Source organism: Carassius carassius, chromosome 43, assembly GCF_963082965.1.
Source record: "Carassius carassius chromosome 43, fCarCar2.1, whole genome shotgun sequence".
NCBI lineage: Eukaryota > Metazoa > Chordata > Actinopteri > Cypriniformes > Cyprinidae > Carassius > Carassius carassius.
This window is the reverse complement of record NC_081797.1, coordinates 500,001-526,458: the sequence shown is the minus strand read 5'-3', so window position 1 is coordinate 526,458 and position 26,458 is coordinate 500,001. Positions and strand designations below refer to the sequence as shown.

The following is a 26,458-nucleotide window of genomic DNA, read 5'->3' as shown; positions in this document are numbered from 1 at the left end:
TAAGACATTTGGGGGTTTAACAGGCAAATAAATATCAATAAAATGAATCTTTGCACTGCAGAGGAAACACAGAAGCTGCGTCTGAAGTGGCATTTAGATGCATTTACACACTGAATAATGCAGGACATTTAATCTGCAGTTACTAATGCATACATGTTTTGATATATTCAACAAAAAACACTGAATACTGATCAAATAAAAATATGTTAAATGTGGAATTAAAACTGCCAGTAGGTGGCAGCAAGCTACTGTTAATAAGTGAGTCATTGTGATTGAACCGAATCATTTAAACGGTTGATTCATTCAGGAACGAAACACTGTCATGCTGCTCAGAGACTCAAAACAGTGCTGTGTTTTAAACCTTTTTTTTTGTTGTTGGCGAAATAGAGCAAAAATAGGCAATACAGTGTTTTGTTTATTGAACTGTTGTAAAAAACTCAGTATCACGTATGTAATCCTGGTCATTTTTAAACGGACAGACATAAGCTAGCTGTGTATTCTCCCAGCTGAATGTGTTGGTCACCTGTCGGACAGGAGGAAGGGGCAGATGTCCGGCACCGGTGGTGTGGCGGGACGCAGTTTGGCCAAAGCCATGATGTGCTCGAAGGTGATCTCCGTCTGCGTGCACACGTCCACCAGCTGGACGTCCTGCGCTGACCCTTGACCCCGGGGCCGAGGGGTCCGCCGGAGCACCTGCACCACGATGGGGTCTTTAGCGCTGCGTAAAGCCTCTGCCGCCTCCTCATGACTGGCTCTGGACAGATCCCTCCCGTTCACCTGAAACACACCTTCACACTGACTTCAGTGCGAAACACTCACAAACATACAGTACTCAGAGTAAGGGCTGCAAACCCATCAGTTGCCATTAATTGATAAAAAATAATGTTTTCATACTATATGTGTGAGTATTTACATAAAGATATAGTGCATATACATATGTGTATTTATCTATACATATACTTTATAAACATAAACTTTTATTTTTAATCTGTTAATCGCAACTAATCGATTTGCAGCCCTACTCAGAATTCACATTTTGATCTCTATGAATGTAGAAAAGAGCGTGTACATCCTGCTAAACATCTCCTTTGTGTTCCTTAAAAAAGGAAGCCTTACAGGTATAAGGTGTCAGATTTTCATGCATTTGGATCTCATCATTTAACAAAGTAATAAACTTAATGAGATCCATATTTGTCAGTGTAAATGAAAAAGGTCAGATTTCTGCACTCGAAAAAGCATAGAACAGTTCAATTGTTTACATGCATTTTATTTTATTTAAATAATCATAATTTTTTTTAAATGCATTTATGAAATTGCTTGGAAACAGCATATCTGTTCGCTCAGAAAACAATTACATGTATTCAGTTAAAAACTGATATTTTCATTGAAATCCAATTTGTATTCATATTTTAAATACTTTTTTCTTAACTTTATTATGCTTTTGTTATTTTTTGTAGGTGTTTTTTCAATTTAAATCGATTTGTTATTGTTACATTTTTAATTAATTTTATTTCAGTTTTTATTTTGTTAAATAATTAAAGTTAAATAATTAAAATTGCAAATGTTGCCTTGGCAAATCAAATCTTTTTTATATTTTATTTCAGATAATGAAATTTTTTTTATGGTTTTAGTTTTATATTCAATTTTAATTTTATTTCACTAAAATAACCCTGGTTAGCATGAACATGGCTAAATCTGACTTATCTATAAATCTGGTGAGTGTATTTAAAACACATTCAGTGTATTTCTCTATTGCAGAAATCTGAGCGTGTCTATTAATCAGTGATCTGTAATTAACTGCTCATGACTGAACTGAGCAGATTGAGTCTCACAGGACACTGATTGGCTATTAATGACACACATAACATGAGAAACGAACGCTTCAGAGCCTTGTTCTGCTGATCCCAAGAGCTGTGTGTCTCTCAATCTGGAGTAAATCACACGATTCCTTCATTCTCCCTGTGTCTGGATCATCCGAGAGTTTGAGCTCCAGTGCTGATTATATTCATGTTATAGTGTACTCACAGCACTTAATGATGAATTCACTGGATTGGTTCATTATAGATTAAAATAAAAAGAAATGACTTATAAAAAGACACTGAAAAAATATTTTGATTCTGATCTGTTTGAGCGGCTAATGTCAACTACTGAATCAACCAATGGAGTGAGAGTGGGCGGGGCTATCTGCCTGACTGACCAATGACAGATGGGGGCGTGTCGTCTTCTAACATTGCTCCTCTGATGTATGAATATAACTAAAGCTAGAAATAAAACAAAGAATCATTCAAAAAGCATTTTTCATTTTCATTTAGTTTACTTAATTTACTAAAATGACTAAAAATAAAACAGAAATAAAATTAATTAAAATCTTACACGCATTCAAAAAAAGACTTAAAATGAAAACAAAAAAATATATGAATAAAAACTGTTTTCATTATAAGTAAACGTTTATCTTTCAAGTTTTAATTACCATAATGTAAAAACCCTTTTAAATTTAAATATAAAATATGCTATAAATAAATAAATAATAGCAATTAAATAGTAAAGTGTAGTGAAATGTAGTGTTTTTATGCATCTGACTGACCAATGACTGAAAACTGCCTTAATTACCATCTGCCAGTGCAGAAATTATACAGTTCACCTAAAAATCTATAATAATTTAGCACACAAACATCCGCTGGAAACCTGTATATATATATATATATATATATATATATATATATGAATGAGAGAAAGTCTTGGTGAAGCAGTTTTGTGAATAATGGAGGAACTACAAGCGTTTCTTCACCACTATAATCCCGGTGCAGACGAGTGATGTGATATTGATGTGTTCATCATCAGACTGACTGCTGGAGCGATCGGAGACTGAATGAGGATGAAGTGTGTTTGTTCTGCATATGTGCAGACGACGAGAGGAGACGAGAGGCTTCTGTTAGTCAATACTGCTGATCCAAGCACATGAAGCAGAAATAACAGATGAAATAACCTGATCACCTCTGTTTCCTCTCCAGTAAAGGAGAAGAGACTCCTGATGTCTTCATTCATCATCTGTACTGTGTGAGAAGAAGGACACATCTCCAGAGGAAACAAAACCAACACTGACCTGCTTCATCTGTTAATATATCTACTGATATAACCCAATCAGAAACACCTGGACTGAACGATCATACTGCACTCTAACACCAGGAACATCTGTGCTTCTGGAAATAAAACATGATTCAAATAAAGCTGATGATGATTGATGACTCCTCCTTTTCATTTATTGCTTGACGTGCTACAATAACTGAAAACTATAAATATTAAAAGCTATAAATTAAAGCTACAAGGCTGTAGTTCAAGGCTTCTGTTTCTGGTAAAGCCATCAGGCCACAGTACTTTCCTTAATTAATGCATTTAGAAACAGATTGATTTCCCACAATCCCCTGCTGAAGCCCGAGGAGAGAGAAAGAGTCACATTAACACACCTTTAAACACTCCTCCGTCTCTCTCTGTCTCCATCTGTCTTCAGTTCAGCGTCTGTGTCTCTCCTCACACACAAACACTGATATACACACACACACACACACACACACACACACACACACAGCTGAGCTCTCGGTCTGGGCTCCTGGACCACTGAACACTTCAAATAGAGCCAGAAACACAAGAGAGAGAGAGAATACAAATAAAGGAAGAAATGATACTGAAGTAAATAATAAAGTTATATTAAATATTAATTATACTGATTATGTTAAACATACATAAATATAGGACAGTTATTAAATTAATTAAAATACATAATAATAAAATTATATTAAAATGATTAAACATAAAATATTTAAGTAAATAACTAATAAATACATGTATAAAGATTAAATAAATATACAATGAAAACTGTTAAAATAACAAATGCTGAAAAATAATATTAAATAATTAAAACTACATTAAAACAACAAATGCTACATGTAAAATTATACTATAATAATGAAAAATATTTAAAACCATTTTAAATAAATGATAAAAATTATATTCAAATAAGTATTCAAGCTAATAATTAAATTAACATTTCAATGAAATAAATTTAGTCAAGTATCAATTTTTATGGTGTTAGTTTTTGTTAATAATTTGGATAAATCTTTTGTTTTAATTTTAATTTTAGTTAGTAATTTGTATTATATTAGAATTTATTTATCAAAAATACATTAAAACTTTTTTTGTCAGTCAACATATTTTGTTTCGAGTAACAAAAATGTTTTTGATCTTATTATTTTAGATGTTGAATTATTCCTTTAAATTTGAATAATCAGTTTAGTCTTGTTTTGTTTATTCTCCTGTTTTGTGCTTATTTAATTAGTTTGACTTATTTAAGTACTTCAAGTTAAGTTCCAGTTAATGTTCTGTAAGTGATCTCTAATCACCGTCACTGAATCACTGACACAGAGGAAGGAATCAGAGTGAAGCTGATGAAGAGTGTGTGTGTGTGTGTGTGTGAGTGAGAGAGAGAGAGAGAGAGAGAGAGAGAGAGAGAGAGAGAGAGAGAGTGAGTGTGTGTGTGTGTGTGTGTGTGTGTGTGTGTGAGAGAGAGAGAGAGAGAGAGAGAGAGAGAGAGAGAGAGAGAGTGAGTGTGTGTGTGTGTGTGTGTGTGTGTGTGTGTGAGAGAGAGAGAGAGAGAGAGAGAGAGAGAGAGAGAGTGTGTGTGTGTGTGTGTGTGTGTGTGAGTGAGAGAGAGAGAGAGAGAGAGAGAGAGAGAGTGAGTGTGTGTGTGTGTGTGTGTGTGTGTGTGTGAGAGAGAGAGAGAGAGAGAGAGAGAGAGAGAGAGAGTGTGTGTGTGTGTGTGTGTGTGTGTGTGTGCTGAGTGTGTGTGTGTGTCAGTGTGTGTGTGAGAGAGAGAGAGAGAGAGAGAGAGAGAGAGAGTGTGTGTGTGTGTGTGTGTGTGTGTGAGAGAGAGAGAGAGAGAGAGAGAGTGTGTGTGTGTGTGTGTGTGTGTGTGTGTGTGTGTGTGAGAGAGAGAGAGAGAGAGAGAGAGAGAGAGAGTGAGTGTGTGTGTGTGGGTGTGTGTGTGTGAGAGAGAGAGAGAGAGAGAGAGAGAGAGAGAGAGAGTGTGTGTGTGTGTGTGTGTGTGTGTGTGTGAGAGAGAGAGAGAGAGAGAGAGAGAGAGAGAGAGAGAGAGAGTGTGTGTGTGTGTGTGTGTGTGTGTGTGTGAGAGAGAGAGAGAGAGAGAGAGAGAGAGAGAGAGAGAGTGTGTGTGTGTGTGTGTGTGTGTGTGTGTGTGTGTGTGTGTGTGTGTTCACACCTGCACAGAAACGTGATGCAACACACTGAAATCATCCTGAATCAACGACACACACTGAAACTGAACGACAGACAGTGTATATATAGATCTTCATGAATAAAGACCCATCTAATTCTGTCAATGCATTTTTTTATAATTCTTTAAAAAAAGCTATAATTATAAGTATTTGTAGAATTTTAGACTGTTTTCATTGTATCATTTTAGTAAAATACTGTTAGATGTATTTAAATCTAATTTATTTTTTATCATTTTTAATTTATTTTTATTTTATTAAAAATGAAATTAATTTATTCAAATATTATCCTAATCAAATAAATGTATTTAAATCAAGTTATTTATTTTAATCAAACATACTAATTGTTGAAATCATATTTTATCGATTTACTTTAATTAAATGTATTTATCTTATTTCATTTTGTTATTTAAACAAATATATTTAAATCAAATAGTATTTATTTTTATCAAAATGTATGAATTCATACAAACCAAACTGTTAAGTTAATTCTAAATTAAATGTTATTATTGTAATACATCTTTATTTATATAATCAAGTTTTTTTAAATCAATGTTTTATTCATTTATATAAATCAAATCATATTACTTATTTTAATACCTTTTGTTATTTCATTAAATGTATATTTATTTATTTTTTCACTTTAATTTGATTTCTGTTTTGTGTGTGTGTTTCAGTTTATTTAGTTTTAGTGAGAAATATTGTCTTGGAAACTTGCTAAAATTTTATTTATTTTTATTTATATATTTCATAAAATTTATATAAATCAAATTATTATTATTATTTTAATAGCTTTTTTTATTTATTTAAATCAAATGATCCATATCAGATTGTATGTATTAGTTGTATTGTTTTTGTTAATGAAGGTGATTTATATTAATCAGGTTCAGATTTAGTTATAGTTGGTCAGTCTCGCTCTGTGGTTAGTGAAGTCCTGATCTGGAGCAGTGCTCGAGCAGGATCACTCATGTGTGTGTGGGCTGGGTTATTTCCCACAATGCCCTGCAGGTGTGTGAGATCTGCAGATGGAGGCGTTTCCCCTAAGATCAAGTGGGTGTGTGTGTGTGTGTGTGTGCGTGTGTGAGATCTATCACCAGCGCTGCAGACGCCCCAGAGATCAGATCAGATCTGCTGCTTCAGTCTCTCTCACACACACACACACACACACACACACACACACACACACACACACACACACACACACACACACACACACACACACACACACACACACACACACACACACACACACGCACACAAACACACATCATCCTCTACATCAGATGTCATCGTGTTATAATAACTAGACACATTCTCAACTGGCTTTTTATGTTTCATTTTAATGTTAGTAATTCTGTTGTGTGCGCTTGTCATTTTTATTAGATTTGTTTTTTTTATATATATATTTTTATTTAGATGTACTTCTTTTAGTATAAGCATTTTTTGTGCTTATTTCAGCAAGGTAACATTTTAATATATATTTTATTAAATTTCAGGTTTATTTTAATTAACAAAAAATATTTGTAACAGCAATTTTAGATTTTTTATTAAGTATTACACCATTTTATTTCATTTAGTTGCCAAGGCAACATTTTAAATCTTACGTTTCTTCAGTTATTCATGTAATATTTTATTTTATTTTATTTAACAAATATTTTTATTTTATTTAGTTTTAGTCATCTTTTTTACTTTACCTTTTATTTTAAAATATTATTATATTATTAAAATATGAAATATTTTATTGTTATATTTCAGGTATTGGACTAGGTAACATTTTTTAAGTTTTTCATCTAATAATTTATTTTAGGGTTAGGCTTTGAAAAATAAAATAAAATCAAAAAGGTTCACACATTAAATCTGTTTTATAATAATCACATATTAAAAATGTCACTAAAACATAATCAAGAAATCACTCCTTTAACAGCCAATTAGAAACATGAACTATTAAAGTTATGGTCAAATTCATCAGACACAAATATATAACTGTAAACCACAGAAACCAATTATCATAAACTATTATAAAGTACAGGTCTGTCATATTCATCATCAGTGTGGCTCATGAATATATTAATTAAGATGAAAGGCAGTAAATGACTCAGTTTAAAGTCAATCGTCGTCATACTGTCGACTCAGAAATGCTCCTCGTCTGTCAATCATTCCTGTGATTGACAGCTGTGTGTTGTTTATGGCGGGAATCTGACACGTTTCTGTTTAGCTACAGTTTCCACGGCGACACTAACGCACGATTCCTCTTCCTGTGGGCCAGACGTCAGACAGGAAGAGGAACGAGAGACACAGGATCCGACACAAACAGCTCGTTTATTAAAGAAGGAAGAATCAAACCATATTACTCATTTGAATTAATTACTTTCACACATGAGCACAACAATGGATCTCATTCAGAGAAAAAATGGCTTTCCCAGAAGCCTTTGTGCTCCTGCATTGAGGAGCAACTCATTAAAGTCAAGTGTGTGTGTGTGTGTGTGTGTGTGTGTGTGTTTTATTCCCTCATATCACACACATTATTCAGCTCTCAAACAGTCCCCTCACATCTCAAACTGATATGATTTCAGATCTGAACTGACTGTTGTCAAGGCCACTTTCTAATATTTATATACATTATTTATATACTCTTTCTAAATATTTCAAATTTTGTATAATATTTTATTATTTGTATTTTTCTATTTATTTATTTTTACCAGTTTTGTAATGTGCTCTTGTGGTTATTTTCTATTATATATATTATTTTATATTTAGTTTAGTTTTAGTAATTTTATCACTTTAACTATCATTTTTAACTATTATATTATTTCTGTTCTGTTATTTTATTTTATCTCTGGGAACAATTTTAATTTTGTTTGCCATCTAATATTTATATTTCATTTTATTTCAACTTTATTTCAATTATTATTATTATTATTATTATTATTATTTTCATTATTCATAGTATATTTAATTTTATACATGTATATGTATAAAATGTGTATAAACATATAAATGTGTATGTTTATTTTATTTATATTATTATATAATTTCTATTTAATTATAAATTATCTATGTAATTATAATTAATTATAATTAATAAATTGTCATTTATTTTTCTGCTTTATGACATATACCCATCATGCCCCTGAATGACCTAAAACACGATTCAGACAGAAACACATTTACAAAAATACTATCCTAACCAGATTTCTACACAGAAAAAAAATAAAATAAATAAAAATATAATAATAATAATAATAATAATATATATATATATATATATATATTTCCAAATTGTAAATAAAATAAAGATTATTAAAGAGTTCACTGCACAATTTCAGTCTTTCTACTTAACAAAAGTTGAATTCAATGCTGTTTCATGTAATAACTTCGTAATTATCTTCTGATTGTCTCCACACCACATTTTTGTCAGTTTCACAATTCTTTTGTCATTCATGTATTGGATTCTCTCCTTGTGAGGAGATGTAAATGGATTCAGGTCTCTTTTGTCCTTCCTCTTTTATCATGCTCTTCAGCCAGACGCATCCCATCATGCCCTCTGTCACCCGGTGTCTTATCAGGGCGGCCGCAGAGGGTCTGCTACGACCCGCATAAAGATCTCGCCAGCTTTGACTCCCGTATCCCTGCATCACTCACAGGTGATAAAGCTATTCTATTCTGATAGTACTAACGTTTGTGGAAATGTCAGAGCAGATATAGAAGAGCAGAGATCTGCCGCAACAGCACAGACCATCTGCTTATTAACACACCAGGAGAATCCCACAGAGACACAGACACAACCAACAGAGGAAGAGATGCGCCGTCAAACAAACATACCCGAGAAACACAGCGGAGAAACACGGATGAGAATCATCTGAAAAACACACCCGAGAAACACGGCTGAGAAACACCCGAAAAACACACCCGAGAAACATCCGAAAAACACACCCGAGAAACACCCAAAAAACACATCCAAAAAACACACCCGAGAAACACGGCTGAGAAACACCCGAAAAACACACCCGAGAAACATCCAAAAAACACACCCGAGAAACACCCAAAAAACACATCCAAAAAACACACCCGAGAAACACGGCTGAGAAACACCCGAGAAACATCCAAAAAACACACGCGAGAAACACCCAAGAAACATTCAAAAAACACACCCAAGAAACACGGCTGAGAAACACCCGAAAAACTCACGCGAGAAACATCTGAAAAACACACCCGAGAAACATGGCTGAGAAACGGCAGAGGAACACACCTGAAAAACACACCTGAGAAACATGGCAAGAAACACCCGAAAAACAAACTCGAGAAACACGGCTGAGAAACACACGAAAAACACACCCGAGAAACACGGCTGAAAAACACCCGAAAAACACACCCGAGAAGCACGGCTGAAAAACACCCGAAAAACACACCCGAGAAACACGGCTGAAAAACACCCGAAAACACACACCCGAGAAACATGGCTGAGAAACGGCAGAGGAACACACCTGAAAAACACACCTGAGAAGTTGAGAAACATGGCAAGAAACACCCGAAAAACACACTCGAGAAACACGGCTGAGAAACGGCAGGGGAACACACCTGAAAAACACACCTGAGAAACACAGCTGAGAAACATGGCAAGAAACACCCGAAAAACACACTCGAGAAACAAGGCTGAGAAACACCCGAAAAACACACCCCAGAAACACGGCTGAGAAACACCCGAGAAACACGGCTGAGAAACGGCAGGGGAACACACCCGAAAAACACACCCCAGAAACACGGCTGAGAAACACCTGAAAAACACACCCGAGAAACACCCAAAAAACACATCCAAAAAACACACCCGAGAAACACGGCTGAGAAACACCCGAGAAACATCCAAAAAACACACGCGAGAAACACCCGAGAAACATCCAAAAAACACACCCAAGAAACACGGCTGAGAAACACCCGAAAAACTCACGCGAGAAACATCCGAAAAACACACCCGAGAAACATGGCTGAGAAACGTCATAGGAACACACCTGAAAAACACACCTGAGAAACATGGCAAGAAACACCCGAAAAACACACTCGAGAAACACGGCTGAGAAACACACGAAAAACACACCCGAGAAACACGGCTGAGAAACACCCGAAAAACACACCCGAGAAACACGGCTGAAAAACACCCGAAAAACACACCCGAGAAACACGGCTGAAAAACACCCGAAAAACACACCCGAGAAACACAGCTGAAAAACACCCGAAAAACACACCCGAGAAACATGGCTGAGAAACGGCAGAGGAACACACCTGAAAAACACACCTGAGAAGTTGAGAAACATGGCAAGAAACACCCGAAAAACACACTCGAGAAACACGGCTGAGAAACGGCAGGGGAACACACCTGAAAAACACACCTGAGAAACACAGCTGAGAAACATGGCGAAAAACACACTCGAGAAACACGGCTGAGAAACACCCGAAAAACACACCCCAGAAACACGGCTGAGAAACACCCGAGAAACACGGCTGAGAAACGGCAGGGGAACACACCCGAAAAACACACCCCAGAAACACGGCTGAGAAACACCCGAGAAACACGGCTGAGAAACACCTGAAAAACACACCCGAGAAACATCCGAAAAACACACCCGAGAAACACGGCTGAGAAACGGCAGGGGAACACACCTGAAAAACACACCTGAGAAACACCTGAAAAACACACCCGAGAAACATCCGAGAAACATCCGAAAAACACACCCGAGAAACACGGCTGAGAAACGGCAGGGGAACACACCTGAAAAACACACCTGAGAAACATCCGAAAAACACACCCGAGAAACACGGCTGAGAAACGGCAGGGTAACACACCTGAAAAACACACCTGAGAAACATCCGAAAAACACACCCAAGAAACACGGCTGAGAAACACCTGAAAAACACACCCGAGAAACATGGCTGAGAAACGGCAGGGGAACACACCTGAAAAACACACCTGAGAAACATCCGAAAAACACACCCGAGAAACACGGCTGAGAAACGGCAGGGGAACACACCTGAAAAACACACCTGAGAAACACGGCTGAGAAACACCCGAAAAACACACCCGAGAAACACGGCTGAAAAACACCCGAAAAACACACCCGAGAAACACGGCTGAAAAACACCCGAAAAACACACCCGAGAAACATGGCTGAGAAACGGCAGAGGAACACACCTGAAAAACACACCTGAGAAGTTGAGAAACATGGCAAGAAACACCCGAAAAACACACTCGAGAAACACGGCTGAGAAACGGCAGGGGAACACACCTGAAAAACACACCTGAGAAACACAGCTGAGAAACATGGCAAGAAACACCCGAAAAACACACTCGAGAAACACGGCTGAGAAACACCCGAAAAACACACCCCAGAAACACGGCTGAGAAACACCCGAGAAACACGGCTGAGAAACGGCAGGGGAACACACCCGAAAAACACACCCCAGAAACACGGCTGAGAAACACCTGAAAAACACACCCGAGAAACACCCAAAAAACACATCCAAAAAACACACCCGAGAAACACGGCTGAGAAACACCCGAGAAACATCCAAAAAACACACGCGAGAAACACCCGAGAAACACCCGAAAAACTCACGCGAGAAACATCTGAAAAACACACCCGAGAAACATGGCTGAGAAACGTCAGAGGAACACACCTGAAAAACACACCTGAGAAACATGGCAAGAAACACCCGAAAAACACACTCGAGAAACACGGCTGAGAAACACACGAAAAACACACCCGAGAAACACGGCTGAGAAACACACCCGAGAAACACGGCTGAAAAACACCCGAAAAACACACCCGAGAAACACGGCTGAAAAACACCCGAAAAACACACCCGAGAAACATGGCTGAGAAACGGCAGAGGAACACACCTGAAAAACACACCTGAGAAGTTGAGAAACATGGCAAGAAACACCCGAAAAACACACTCGAGAAACACGGCTGAGAAACGGCAGGGGAACACACCTGAAAAACACACCTGAGAAACACAGCTGAGAAACATGGCAAGAAACAACCGAAAAACACACTCGAGAAACACGGCTGAGAAACACGGCTGAGAAACACCCGATAAACACGGCTGAGAAACGGCAGGGGAACACACCCGAAAAACACACCCCAGAAACACGGCTGAGAAACACCCGAGAAACACGGCTGAGAAACACCTGAAAAACACACCCGAGAAACATCCGAAAAACACACCCGAGAAACACGGCTGAGAAACGGCAGGGGAACACACCTGAAAAACACACCTGAGAAACATCCGAAAAACACACCCGAGAAACATCCGAAAAACACACCCGAGAAACACGGCTGAGAAACGGCAGGGGAACACACCCGAAAAACACACCCCAGAAACACGGCTGAGAAACACCCGAGAAACACGGCTGAGAAACGGCAGGGGAACACACCTGAAAAACACACCTGAGAAACATCCGAAAAACACACCCGAGAAACATCCGAAAAACACATCCAAAAAACACACCCGAGAAACACGGCTGAGAAACACCCGAGAAACATCCAAAAAACACACGCAAAAAACATCCAAAAAACACACCCAAGAAACACGGCTGAGATACACCCGAAAAACTCACGCGAGAAACATCCGAAAAACACACCCGAGAAACATGGCTGAGAAACGTCAGAGGAACACACCTGAAAAACACACCTGAGAAACATGGCAAGAAACACCCGAAAAACACACTCGAGAAACACGGCTGAGAAACACACGAAAAACACACCCGAGAAACACGGCTGAGAAACACCCGAGAAACACGGCTGAAAAACACCCGAAAAACACACCCGAGAAACACGGCTGAGAAACACCTGAAAAACACACCCGAGAAACATCCGAAAAACACACCCGAGAAACACGGCTGAGAAACGGCAGGGGAACACACCTGAAAAACACACCTGAGAAACATCCGAAAAACACACCCGAGAAACATCCGAAAAACACACCCGAGAAACATCCGAAAAACACACCCGAGAAACACGGCTGAGAAACGGCAGGGGAACACACCTGAAAAACACACCTGAGAAACATCCGAAAAACACACCCGAGAAACACGGCTGAGAAACGGCAGGGGAACACACCTGAAAAACACACCTGAGAAACATCCGAAAAACACACCCGAGAAACACGGCTGAGAAACACCTGAAAAACACACCCGAGAAACATCCGAAAAACACACCCGAGAAACATGGCTGAGAAACGGCAGGGGAACACACTTGAAAAACACACCCGAGAAACATCCGAAAAACACACCCGAGAAACATGGCTGAGAAACGGCAGGGGAACACACCTGAAAAACACACCTGAGAAACATCCGAAAAACATACCTGAGAAACACGGCTGAGAAACACCTGAAAAACACACCCGAGAAACATCCGAAAAACACACCCGAGAAACACGGCTGAGAAACGGCAGGGGAACACACCTGAAAAACACACCTGAGAAACATCCGAAAAACATACCTGAGAAACACACCCGAGAAACACGGCTGAGAAACACACCCGAGAAACACGACTGAAAAACACCCGAAAAACACACCCGAGAAACACGGCTGAAAAACACCCGAAAAACACACCTGAGAAACATGGCTGAGAAACGGCAGAGGAACACACCTGAAAAACACACCTGAGAAGTTGAGAAACATGGCAAGAAACACCCGAAAAACACACTCGAGAAACACGGCTGAGAAACGGCAGGGGAACACACCTGAAAAAAACACACCTGAGAAACACAGCTTAGAAACATTGCAAGAAACCCCCGAAAAACACACTCGAGAAACACGGCTGAGAAACACCCGAAAAACACACCCCAGAAACACGGCTGAGAAACACCCGAGAAACACGGCTGAGAAACGGCAGGGGAACACACCCGAAAAACACACCCCAGAAACACGGCTGAGAAACACCCGAGAAACACGGCTGAGAAACACCTGAAAAACACACCCGAGAAACATCCGAAAAACACACCCGAGAAACACGGCTGAGAAACGGCAGGGGAACACACCTGAAAAACACACCTGAGAAACATCCGAAAAACACACCCGAGAAACATCCGAAAAACACACCCGAGAAACATCCGAAAAACACACCCGAGAAACACGGCTGAGAAACGGCAGGGGAACACACCCGAAAAACACACCCCAGAAACACGGCTGAGAAACACCCGAGAAACACGGCTGAGAAACGGCAGGGGAACACACCTGAAAAACACACCTGAGAAACATCCGAAAAACACATCCAAAAAACACACCCGAGAAACACGGCTGAGAAACACCCGAGAAACATCCAAAAAACACACGCGAGAAACATCCAAAAAACACACCCAAGAAACACGGCTGAGAAACACCCGAAAAACTCACGCGAGAAACATCCGAAAAACACACCCGAGAAACATGGCTGAGAAACGTCAGAGGAACACACCTGAAAAACACACCTGAGAAACATGGCAAGAAACACCCGAAAAACACACTCGAGAAACACGTCTGAGAAACACACGAAAAACACGCCCGAGAAACACGGCTGAGAAACACCCGAAAAACACACCCGAGAAACACGGCTGAAAAACACCCGAAAAACACACCCGAGAAACACGGCTGAGAAACACCTGAAAAACACACCCGAGAAACATCCGAAAAACACACCCGAGAAACACGGCTGAGAAACGGCAGGGGAACACACCTGAAAAACACACCTGAGAAACATCCGAAAAACACACCCGAGAAACATCCGAAAAACACACCCGAGAAACGGCAGGGGAACACACCTGAAAAACACACCTGAGAAACATCCGAAAAACACACCCGAGAAACATGGCTGAGAAACGGCAGGGGAACACACCTGAAAAACACACCTGAGAAACATCCGAAAAACACACCCGAGAAACACGGCTGAGAAACGGCAGGGGAACACACCTGAAAAACACACCTGAGAAACATCCGAAAAACACACCCGAGAAACACGGCTGAGAAACACCTGAAAAACACACCCGAGAAACATCCGAAAAACACACCCGAGAAACACGGCTGAGAAACGGCAGGGGAACACACCTGAAAAACACACCTGAGAAACATCCGAAAAACATACCTGAGAAACATACCTGAGAAACATGGCAAGAAGCACCCGAGAAACACGGCTGAGAAAAGCCCAAGAAACACACCCGAGAAACACATTTGAGAAAAATGACTGAGAAACGCCTAATCAACTACTGTATATAATATTTTTTTCCTCTTCATTTTTTTTTTTTTTTAATAAAACTCAATGAAAGTTAGCAATGTTGCCTTGGAACCTTACTAAAATAAAACACATTTACATTATATTTAATTTCATTTTAATTTCAGTTAAAATACATTTTATTTAAATTAAATGTTTTAACAGTTTTAGTTGTTGTAGTACTTTAGCTTAAACTGAATGAAAATTAGAAGTGTTGCCTTGGCAACTAATTAAAAAATACTTTTTAAAATGATTGTATTTCATAAGTTATATTTTATTTTAAGTTATCGTTTATTCTATTTCAATAAAAACAAATTGTATTAAGTATTTTTTACTTTAGTATTTAAATTCAAAACTTATTTTATTTTAATGAACATAATTAACATTTTATTTTTACCGGGCAGCTTAAACAGATCAATGCTCTGAAAACATTTAGACATTAAAGCGTGATAAATCATCAGAACAAACACTTTCTCACAATCATCAGCTGCTCCAGTTCCTCTGTCTCAATGATGAAGTCAATTAACAAGTTCTCCGTCTGTCTGGGACAGAGCGGGTCAGACGACTGCCAGCAACAGACGCCCGAGTGTGTGTGTGTGTGTGTGTGTGTGTGTGTTTCCAAACACAACACAAGAGAAGAGCTCAAGCTGTTCACACACAAACACTCTGAAACCAAACATTTGATCACGTCACTGCATTAACGGTTGATTTGGAGAGACAATGCAATAAATCCACGTGTTCAATGAGGCTCTATGTTTCAGAAGGCACTGACTGAAGAATAACAGCACTAATGACCCACCAAACACACAGAGGACACCAGCATGTTATAAAACATCACCATTATGACTTCAAATCCTGATCGGATCAGCATCTGGAATCAGTGTAAGTCACTTGTACTCTGTGTTACAGTGATTTCACACGTTTACATGATTTTTGATGATTATGATGGACCTATGTTTTGGCCATACCAACACATGTGGTCATTTTGAGCAGTTGACCATGTCTGTTTTGCCAACAAAAGTGTCAGATAAATTATATGTACCATACATACATGTACAGAGTCAACTAACAGTCCTGCTGGATGCATAACATTTCTTTCAATATTTTATGAATTGACTAAATATGTTGGGAAAACTAAACCGTTTAAATCTGGTTTAGGGTCAGTAAAAAAATAAATAAATATAATAAATCTGGTATCTGGTAGGTATATAATAGTCAATTTTAAATTTTATGCAATATTCCCAGAGTTATTACAGTAGGTCATGTTTTCTTCCTTATTTTCCAAACCCCGACAAATCCCAGTCTCCCTTTTTTGCATAATGTGATATATCCTCTCAACCAATCACAGCGCACCATTCCACACACTCTAGACAGTAATGCAGCGCTCTGAATACACCCCAATCCTAGTTTTCCTCATCTACTTTGTACTTTGTGATCAACAAACAAAAGCTGTATGATAAATCACATGTGATTGTCATCCGCATCTCGTCAGTAAAGCTGGTTCTGTGGTTAATAGTACAGTAGACCTCCATCATGGGCTTTCAGATGGAAATTATTCAGATTAATTCAATACACCGCTGTAGATCAGTGACAAGCTGCGTTATATAGAGTTCATTAGATGAATCACATTCGATTATGAACGTGATATTGCATAGCTTGTTAGTGTTAATGTGTTTATTAATGCCATTTATGTTTGTGTTAATACAGCACATAGCACTAATCAACTAAATGAATGTAACATGGCAAAGGTGAATGCACTGCTGGAAGTTGAATGTAAGGAAAATGTCATTTTGGAGTTTCTGTGGTTTAATAATGTTGTTCATGTTCTTGTTCATGGAGAAATTTGATTTTATTGCTGTAATTAATTTATAGCATTAACCAGATGACTCATTGAATTCATGTTGGAAGTTACTATGTTGTGTATTATATGTTTCAATATGAAAAATAACTTTCAAATTTTGGGAAAAATAATACAATTTTATAATGGATCTTAGAAAATCAAAACCTGGATTTGAATTGTTTAATGTGATGCTACGTGAAAGTTTGAAACAGAAAGCAGTGGTTTTCATCTTGCCACTTTCTGGTAAAGATAACACATTTTTACTCAAATTTATCAAAATTGATTTATTGCGTTTTGAAACCAAGCTTGTCATATATTAATGTTTAAAAGTCTTTCCTGCTCACCAAAGCTGCATTTATTTGATTTAAAAAAATACAGTACATTTTTAGTTTAAATCATCTGTGTTCTGTGTGAATCTGTGTTAAAGTGTAATGTATTTCTGTATTTTCAGCATCATTCCTCCAGTCTTCAGTGTCACATGATCTTCAGAAATCAGAATAATATGATGATTTACTGCTCAAGAAACATTTCTGATTATTATCAGTGTTGAACACAGTTGTGCTGCACAATATTTCTGTGGAAACTGATGCATTTTATTTCTCAGGATTCACAGATGAATAGAAAGTGTAATGTGTGTGTGTGTGTGTGTTCACAGATGATAAGTCCCTCTCAAGAGTCTTTCTCAGGTCTGATATGACTCTGTAAAGGTCAAAGCATCTGAAGTGTCACCTGCTAAAGGTCAATCTACAGATGGGGAATGAATGAATGAATGAATGAATGAATGAATGAACCTGCAGCTCATCACAGAGTACATCCATCAGATTCACATGAAGATCAGTCTGAATCAGACAGATGACAGCTGTCAATCAAATCTCATCTGAGATCTGGATCTGATTCTGACGCTCCTGACTGAGCTCATACTTTCTCCAGATGATTATTCACAGTGCATTACGCCAACTTTTTCATATGGCACATTTTGGACATTTTTAAATATCTAATTAAATTTGCAGTAATCTGAAATTCATGAAAAATCCTGAAATTCCAGAAAATAAATCTGAACATTGGATAGCGCCAGGCTCCACACTTTCTTTCATTTTGATGACATATTCAAGGTTTTTACTGAGGCGATATTGGATTTCTCTTATTACTCCATAAATCAGAAAATATTGTCAGCAGCCAGAAAAAAGGGGAAAAAAATTAAGAATAAAATGTTATAAACCAGTGTGAATGAAATATGAACAAACCCTTCAGTAAAAACCTTCAGAATACAGAGAGGAATAAAACTCTTAAGTTTTGGTGTGTGTAAGTGTTGCTGAAGAGGAGGAAAAACTTTCAAAGAGATCTATTGGAGCTGAAATCTACAGACAGAAATACAGTCTCATAAAATAAACACTTGACCGTATATATTGTCATTCCACTTGTCTGAAAAGACATTTCATGAATGCCAAATAAACCAAACATCTCAAAACTGAGCAGTGCATGTAAAAACAATGGTTTTATTTGAACTGTCTCATCTTAAGATAAAGAACTAACTGCAGTCAAACAACATTTAGTTGCGAGTCTCATTCACTTCTCATTTTACATGATCTACTAATCAACAATGAGTTTGTATGATGCTAGCAACACCTAAGTCATGGGTTTGAACCCTAGAAATTTCTATACAGATTGAATGTTGTCATATTTAGTACGCAATATTTAATATTCAGATCTTACAAACTAGGAGTCCGAATATTTGCTGGATTGATGCAGAAGCTGAATCTCTGTGTTTGTGATGCATCATCTCAGCCAGCACACACATTCACACATGCATTATTAATAGATGTGTGATGATGTAACTCTGCCATGATTCTTCAGTCTCAGGGATCTGTAAATATTCCTGCTGGGAATGAGCTGGAAAAACAGCCGAGTCAGCAGCTAGAGGCTCATTCCCTCACATCACTGGATCCACATGAGAGAGCACCGGGAAGCCTGCTTTATTTCTTCACAAATTCTGTTTTTCTGGATTATATTTTAACGCTTTAATTAAATTGCAAAAATCAAAAGGATGTCTAATCAATTTAATTCTTAAAACTTTTAAAATCTAATCATTTTATTTTAACAGTAACGTTTTATAAAAGGTGCTCTATTTTTCTTTTCATAAATTCTATTTGGTCTGGTAACATTTACAATATTACAACTTAATATTTAGCATTTTAATATTGATTGCAATTTGATTCCCTGTACTGCATTTTGATTTACTCATCCAAAAAGGCCAAAATCTCAACTATACTTTCAATGTGATTTTTATGACTGGATTCGGACTGTGTTCAAGTGAATTCATGAACGTTTAACTTGAGAATTTATTCACATTTTAACAACAATCCTGTTTTTCAGAAATTCCATGTTGTCGGTTTAAATTTGTCTGGATTGTGTTTTATGATATAATAATTGTTAGCAAAAAAAGAAAAGAAAAAAAGCAGTAATCAAATGAATTCACAAAACTAACAATTTAATTAATCTTTGAAAATGTAATTCAATTTGAATTGTTTCTTTCATTTATTGGAGAACAAAACACTGCACAGCATTGTTTAAAGTTTAAATTAAAACATGGAGGAAAAAGTGTGTGATATTCCTTACATAATGTTTGGAGAAACTACATTATTATTTTTTTGGATTTTGAGAAGTACATTTTTTTTCTACAATATTAATACTAAATTTGTGACAATTTCTTCAAGTTAAACCAAACGTTTTTTGTTTTTGTGTGTAATTGATGATAGTGTTTCTCAAGTTAAATGGTTAAGTGACTTAGAGCACTTCTATCAGCATGATTCTTCCTATCCTTTAAGTCAATTGACAAATTGTGACTCCCGGGAACACTGGACGTCCGGTCACCTTAACCCTTCAGGTGCAGAGGACATTGTTTCTGATCACTAGTTCATGTTTAGGTAGTCTATCCATCCACAAAATGTTTTTCGTACACAATTATTTTCATCCTCGTTGACGAAATGAACACTGCACTGAAGAAATAAAGTCTCCTACATCTTGGATGCCCTGGGGGTAAGCAGATAATCATCACATTTTCTTTTTTAGGTGAATTATCCCTTTAATAGCTTTGTAGCAGTCTTTGTGCTACAGAATTACACAGCATTACATATTCATCCAAAATTTGTCAAATTCCACGTTGGATTCTGTATTTTCCGCATCACATAACTAGATGCTCATGGAAAACCAGGATACTAAAACACAATCCCACATGAATAAAATTGAGAATGAGGAATTAAACACGTTCTTATTCCCTCTTTTAAAATGTACAGCTCTCCATCTCTCACAACAACGTCTGTTTCCAAACAGGTTTCCCAACTCTCCCTCACAAAACCAAGGAAAGAGACTCAGAGAAACAATCAGGAGCCAGAATTCCTCCATCTTCTCTCTCTCTCTCTCTGTGTTTCTGCAGGTAATCTCACGGCTGTGGACACCAGATCAATCAAGCGGCTCATTTTTCTCGTCTTTTGTTCCTGGTTCCAGCTGTGAGGTTTGAGGACCATCAGTCAGCGAGAGGCGGCCGGACAGAGAGATGGATTGGGACATTTGTAGCGTACAGTTTGGTGAGGAGGGGGTCACAGGGGTCCCGGGGCCTCAGGCCATTCCTCTCACGCACACACACACACACACTCGTCCCAGCAGTGATGAAACTCGTTTATCAAACACACGTGCGTACACCTGTCCAGTTCACACGTTCAGAAACACACAGATTTTATGAAGTCACTGTATATATATATATATATATATATCATGTACAAATGTATGACTCGTATGAATGAACATGTTAAATATATCTGCATTAACCACATATCAAATATAAACAAACAGATGAGTCACTGAACCGGACACAAACATGAGACACTTAGAAGATGTTTCAGAACAGCACGCATGATAACAGCGTTTGAACACGTTGATGTTCCCACAAAATAAAGACATCCCTACAGGATCCCAGGATTCCTGGAGCTTAACTGATGGAAAATATCTCAAGCATGAATATGTGAAAACCAGTTCAGTCCAAGTGCTCAGATCAGTCTGTAGGTGGCGCTCTTCATCACATGCACTGAGCTCCTCTTTAACCTGAAGTCTCTGGAGACCAGCACAGCATTACAGGCTTATAGACCATCAGCAGACAATTAAAGCCCCCAGCGTACACACACAAACACCAGCGCGGATGGAAATGTCACTTCCTGTGCAGCGATGTGTTCCACACGCATCTGTAGAAAGACTAATTAGCCCGAGAACGACACACACCGCTGAGTTTGACTCTCACTCTCACCAGCAGCGCTTTTAGCACAACAATATTCATGAATTTACTTCAGTATCTATACATTCTTTCCCTTATTCTGTATTCTCTTTTGCATATCTTCTCACATGTATGCTTATTTATTGAAATGTATTTAGTGGTTAAATAGTAGAACAAAACTCATACTAAAAGAACAACTGTTGTAGTACTATGGTACATTGGTGGTTTTACTCTGGTACATCGATATATTCAATGCCAGTGGTGCTAAATAATTACCATATAAATGTACATATAAAAATAAGGTGAAACTACCATGGTACATGCCCAATAACTGTGGTATTAGGCCTATGTCAAAACAGTAAGCATCATGATCAAAAATAAATGGTATTATGATAAAAAACATTGTAAAACCATGGTACATGTCAAAAACTATGATATTATGTGAAAAAAGACAGGTATTGTGATGAGAAAACACTATAAAACAATGGTATGTTTTGTAGATATAGAAGATTGTGTTTCCTTTTAAGACACCTTGTTCCAGACGATTTGTAAGGTAGCATTACTATTGCAAGGCAATCCCAGAATGCACTGCAATGTGGTTTATGACATAAAACAAAAATGAAGGAGGTCAATAATACCTGGCGTCTCTATCCATTAGCATTCTCATTCATCTCAATAGCAGATGTTCAGCTGCTGCAGGAGCTCCATAATTACATCATTAAGTCTTAGAGTAACAGCAGCACAAGTCATGAACACTCCCGAGACCTGGACAGACCTCTAGAAAACATCTCCACGTTCTCAAACGCCAAACACTCACTTACGCATTGAGAGCTTGTGTTACTGAACACACAAAAATCTGAACGCTACAGCTCCGCAGAGAGGATTCACAACTTCAAACACCAGATCTGAGGATCTCATCTGCTGTCCACCTTCAGAAGCAGATGCATAAACACCAGAGGACACACCACAAAGGAAAAACCCATGAGATGTGGAAAAACAACCCAAAATAAAGCATACAAAACCACAGCGGAAGGAGAATCAACTCCAGAAACCACAAGAAATATTTGCAAACACGCTGAGATTAATGTTGTTAAACACAGAAGTTCTCTGAGACGGCACATTATTGGTTGATCCTCAAATCATAGGCTACTTGTATTTTATTAACAGCCTAATTCTGTTAATGTAGTGGTTTTGGTGATGCTTCAATGCAGAAGCGTGATCTACAGAAGCTCATCAGACCCACGTGATCTTCATCGCTCTGATTAAAACCATCCATGCGGAGGAGATTCGTCAAAACTCCTCGTTACAGAACAACGCCAGCAATTAACCAAATGAATGTCCCGTCATACACAGTTTTATTAGGACCCAGAATCATTTTCCACGAGCGCTAATGAGACCACAGTGAACATGAGTGTGTGTGTGTGAGATTCAGAGGCTATTAAAGCTCTTCAGCACATATGAAGAGTTAATGAAACCTGCAGCAGAGAATCAATCAGCTGCTCCAACAGGAGAAGATCACCGCTGGATCATCTTCAACATCACAGGCCTTCAGCTCGCTGGGAGTCAGCACGGATCGAGTCTGGAGATGCTGTGGTTATACACTCACTGTTTGCTGGTTTATAATCAGTAAAAGCTCCACAAGCACATTAGATCTCCCAAAATAATCAACCTCAGGAACATCAACTGCTCCATGTTTGTGTATTTGCTCCCACTTATACTTATTTACTGTATTTATACTTGTATATTCAGTGCCAATAGTGCTAAATAATTCTTATATACTGTACAACACAATCCAAAGAATACTGTGAAACTACCATGGTACATACCTGAAAACTATGGTATTGTGTCAAAAAAGATACATGGTTTTACTGTACATCAGATATCCAAAACACCAAGATATTACTGCACCTTTATAGTGTGAAACATCCTGAGTGCCATGTCCCAAAGAGGTAAAACCATGGTACATATCCAAAAACTATAGTATTTTGTGGAAAAATACATTAGACTACCATTAAAATACCCTGTAAAACAATGGTACAAAATATGGTATTATGTGAAAAATAAATAAGACTTCCATTAAAAACCATTTTAAAACAATGGTACATGTCCGAAAAATATGGTATTATGTGGGATGAGAAAACAACACAAAATACCATGATTAAAGATACACAGTATTACCACCAAAAAACAAAAAAACATTGGAAAACCTTGGAAAATATCTAAAATCTCTGACGTAAAATATTACTATAAAAAGCATTGTAAAATCATGATGCACATCCAAAAAATTGGGTACTGTGTGAAAAATACATAGTATTACCATGAAAACCCATGGTAAAACTATAGTACTCATCCCAAAACTATGGTATTATGTCACAAATACATGATATTACTCTGAAAACCATTGTCAAATCATGAAAAAAAACTATGGTATTAAGTGAAAAAATTCATGGTATTACCATGAATACGCATTTTAAACTATGTAAGCTACATGTCCAAAAATACATAGTAGTACCTAAAACTATGGTATTATGTGAAAAACACAGCAAGCATCAATACCACCAATAGAGAGTATTGTCCTAAAAAAGCCATTGTAAAACCACGCTGCATGTCCAAAAACCAGTGCTGCTCCCATGGTACAAATAACTAAGTATGACAGCATGCCTAAAAGCAGACAGGGTATTACCACAGTACCAAGTGCAGTGTCTCACCTGTGAGATCTCGTACAGTAGTTTGTAATGCTCCTCTCTCTTCTGTAAACTACACAGATTGCAGCCCATCCTCGTGCTCAGGGACACAGCAGCCGTCTCGCGCTCCCTCCAGAACGGCTCGCGCGCGCACAGCGCCTCTCATCCGTGTGTCAGCGCACAGACCAGCATGCACAACCACAGCCTCTGGCACCCGACCCGACAGTGTTTGAGATCCACTCGCCCTCTCTCACACACATACACACACGCGCGCGGACACGCCCCCTCCAGCAGCTCAGCCTATGAATAATGATGAGAGGGGTGTGTCTACATCAGTGGGAGGAGTCAGTGAGCATCAGAGCTCGAACAATGAGGCTCTTTTGTGTCAGTAACACTGATGTCACACACACACACACAGTCAGCACTGGTCAGATATTGTGTTTTCTGTGTGGACATTTTAAGTGGTTGTCAGTCTTAAACTGTTATTACTGGTTGGGAGAAGCAGTTCACAATGGAATTGATCAGAAGCTTTTCTACATAATGTGCAAAAAGCAAAGTAGGTCACCAACCAACCTATTGGGACTTCACACACACACACACACACACACACACACACACACACACACACACACACACACACCAATACACACATGAAATATGAGTATTATCCATGCACATTTAGCCAAAAGCAATAGCTGGTAATTGTAGTTTTATGGCTGATCATAAATCTATACTATTTGTAACACATTGTTAAGCTGTACAAGCAAACCCAGTCATGATAATGTCCAGTTGGTAAACCATGTACAAAAACTATGGTTTTATGTGGAAAAAAGTAAGTATCAAGACCAAAAATACACAGAATTACCATTGTACAACCATGGTACAGATACATTTCCAAAAACTAATGATTTATGTAAAAACACAGCAAGTATCAATACCAAAAATACTGGTATTGTTTAAAAAAAGCATGGTATCACCCCGAAAACCACTGTACATGTTCAAAAATACATGGTATTATCATGAAAAAGCATTGTAAAACTATGGTAAATGTCCAAAAGCTGTGGAATTGCCATGAAAAACCATTGTAAACCAAGGTGAATGTCCAAATATACATGCTATTATGTAAACTCCATACTCCATATTTATCACATACTTCACTTATCACTCTATAAATCAGAAAATACTGTCAATAAATTTTAGGGATAAAATATCAGATGAACCAGTGTGAATGAACAAAGCCTTCAGCAAAAATCAAACTCAAAGTTTTGGTGTGTGTCATTCCTGCAGAAGTGGAGGAAAAAACTTTTAAAGATATGTGTATCTACTATTGAAATCTACAGACACAACTAGACTGTACAAAAGTGTATTCTGCATGTTTTCTTAACACTAACCTGAAAGAAGACAATGGAAGCAACACAGAGCAGAGCTGAGCTGAAGAGCATCATCATGTCCATCACAGCAGGTGTGATTGTGTGCTCTCGCAATCAGAGCAGACCAACCACACGCTGAGAGGAGACGCTACAGAATTAACCAGCTCTAATCGTTCTGTAACTGGCCCTGGAGCTCACCATCACACACACACACACACACACACACAGCTCTCATCAGCTGACGATCAGTCCATTCCCTTTGGGAGAAAATAATCGGATTTGCTGGCTTTAATTTTACTGAGACGCCCTGCGGGCAAAACATGAGTCACGAAACCACAGGCCTACACACAGTACCATACCACACACTGCCTTAAGACCAGAATAAAACAATACATTAATTACACTGTAAGACTATACAAACATCACAAACTAATAAAATACAGAAGCAAACATACATATCACAAGGTGTTTCCAGATACGATTTTAAAACACCAACTCTGCCTCACTAAGAAAGATTTGTTTACTCGTGTTAGCTGTGTGAGAAGATGAGAAAGAGATGCGATGAGACCAAATCCACGTCCCACCTCAAAATGATCATTTAGACACTTCACAAATCAAATAACAAATACATTTTGTTCAAGAATTCATGCCAGTGCTTTAATACAAGCTTCTCATAGGATAATATATTTCTGGCACAGTGTCTTCAAGTTAAACTGAACTTTTATTTTGAAGGGTTGCCGTGAATACCTTTTAAGTTTCTGAGGGAATATGATA

The 26,458-nt window shown here is 38.0% G+C and overlaps 1 protein-coding gene and 1 long non-coding RNA gene across 2 annotated transcripts in view; one reads left to right on the top strand and one right to left on the bottom strand.

The window, feature by feature from the left end:
* LOC132125279 (PDZ domain-containing RING finger protein 4-like) overlaps window positions 1–24,580 on the bottom strand; it is a 40,155-nt gene extending 15,575 nt beyond the window's left edge. The window contains exons 1-2 of the mRNA XM_059536605.1: window positions 24,339–24,580; window positions 524–777 (exon numbers count right to left, since the gene is read on the bottom strand). Coding sequence (XP_059392588.1) covers window positions 524–777; window positions 24,339–24,407 — 323 coding nt within the window. The 5' untranslated portion in view covers window positions 24,408–24,580. The remainder of the gene's footprint in view (window positions 1–523; window positions 778–24,338) is intronic.
* LOC132124901 (uncharacterized) overlaps window positions 1–26,458 on the top strand; it is a 326,429-nt gene that overhangs the window by 166,139 nt on the left and 133,832 nt on the right. The gene's annotated exons all lie outside the window — the stretch shown is intronic.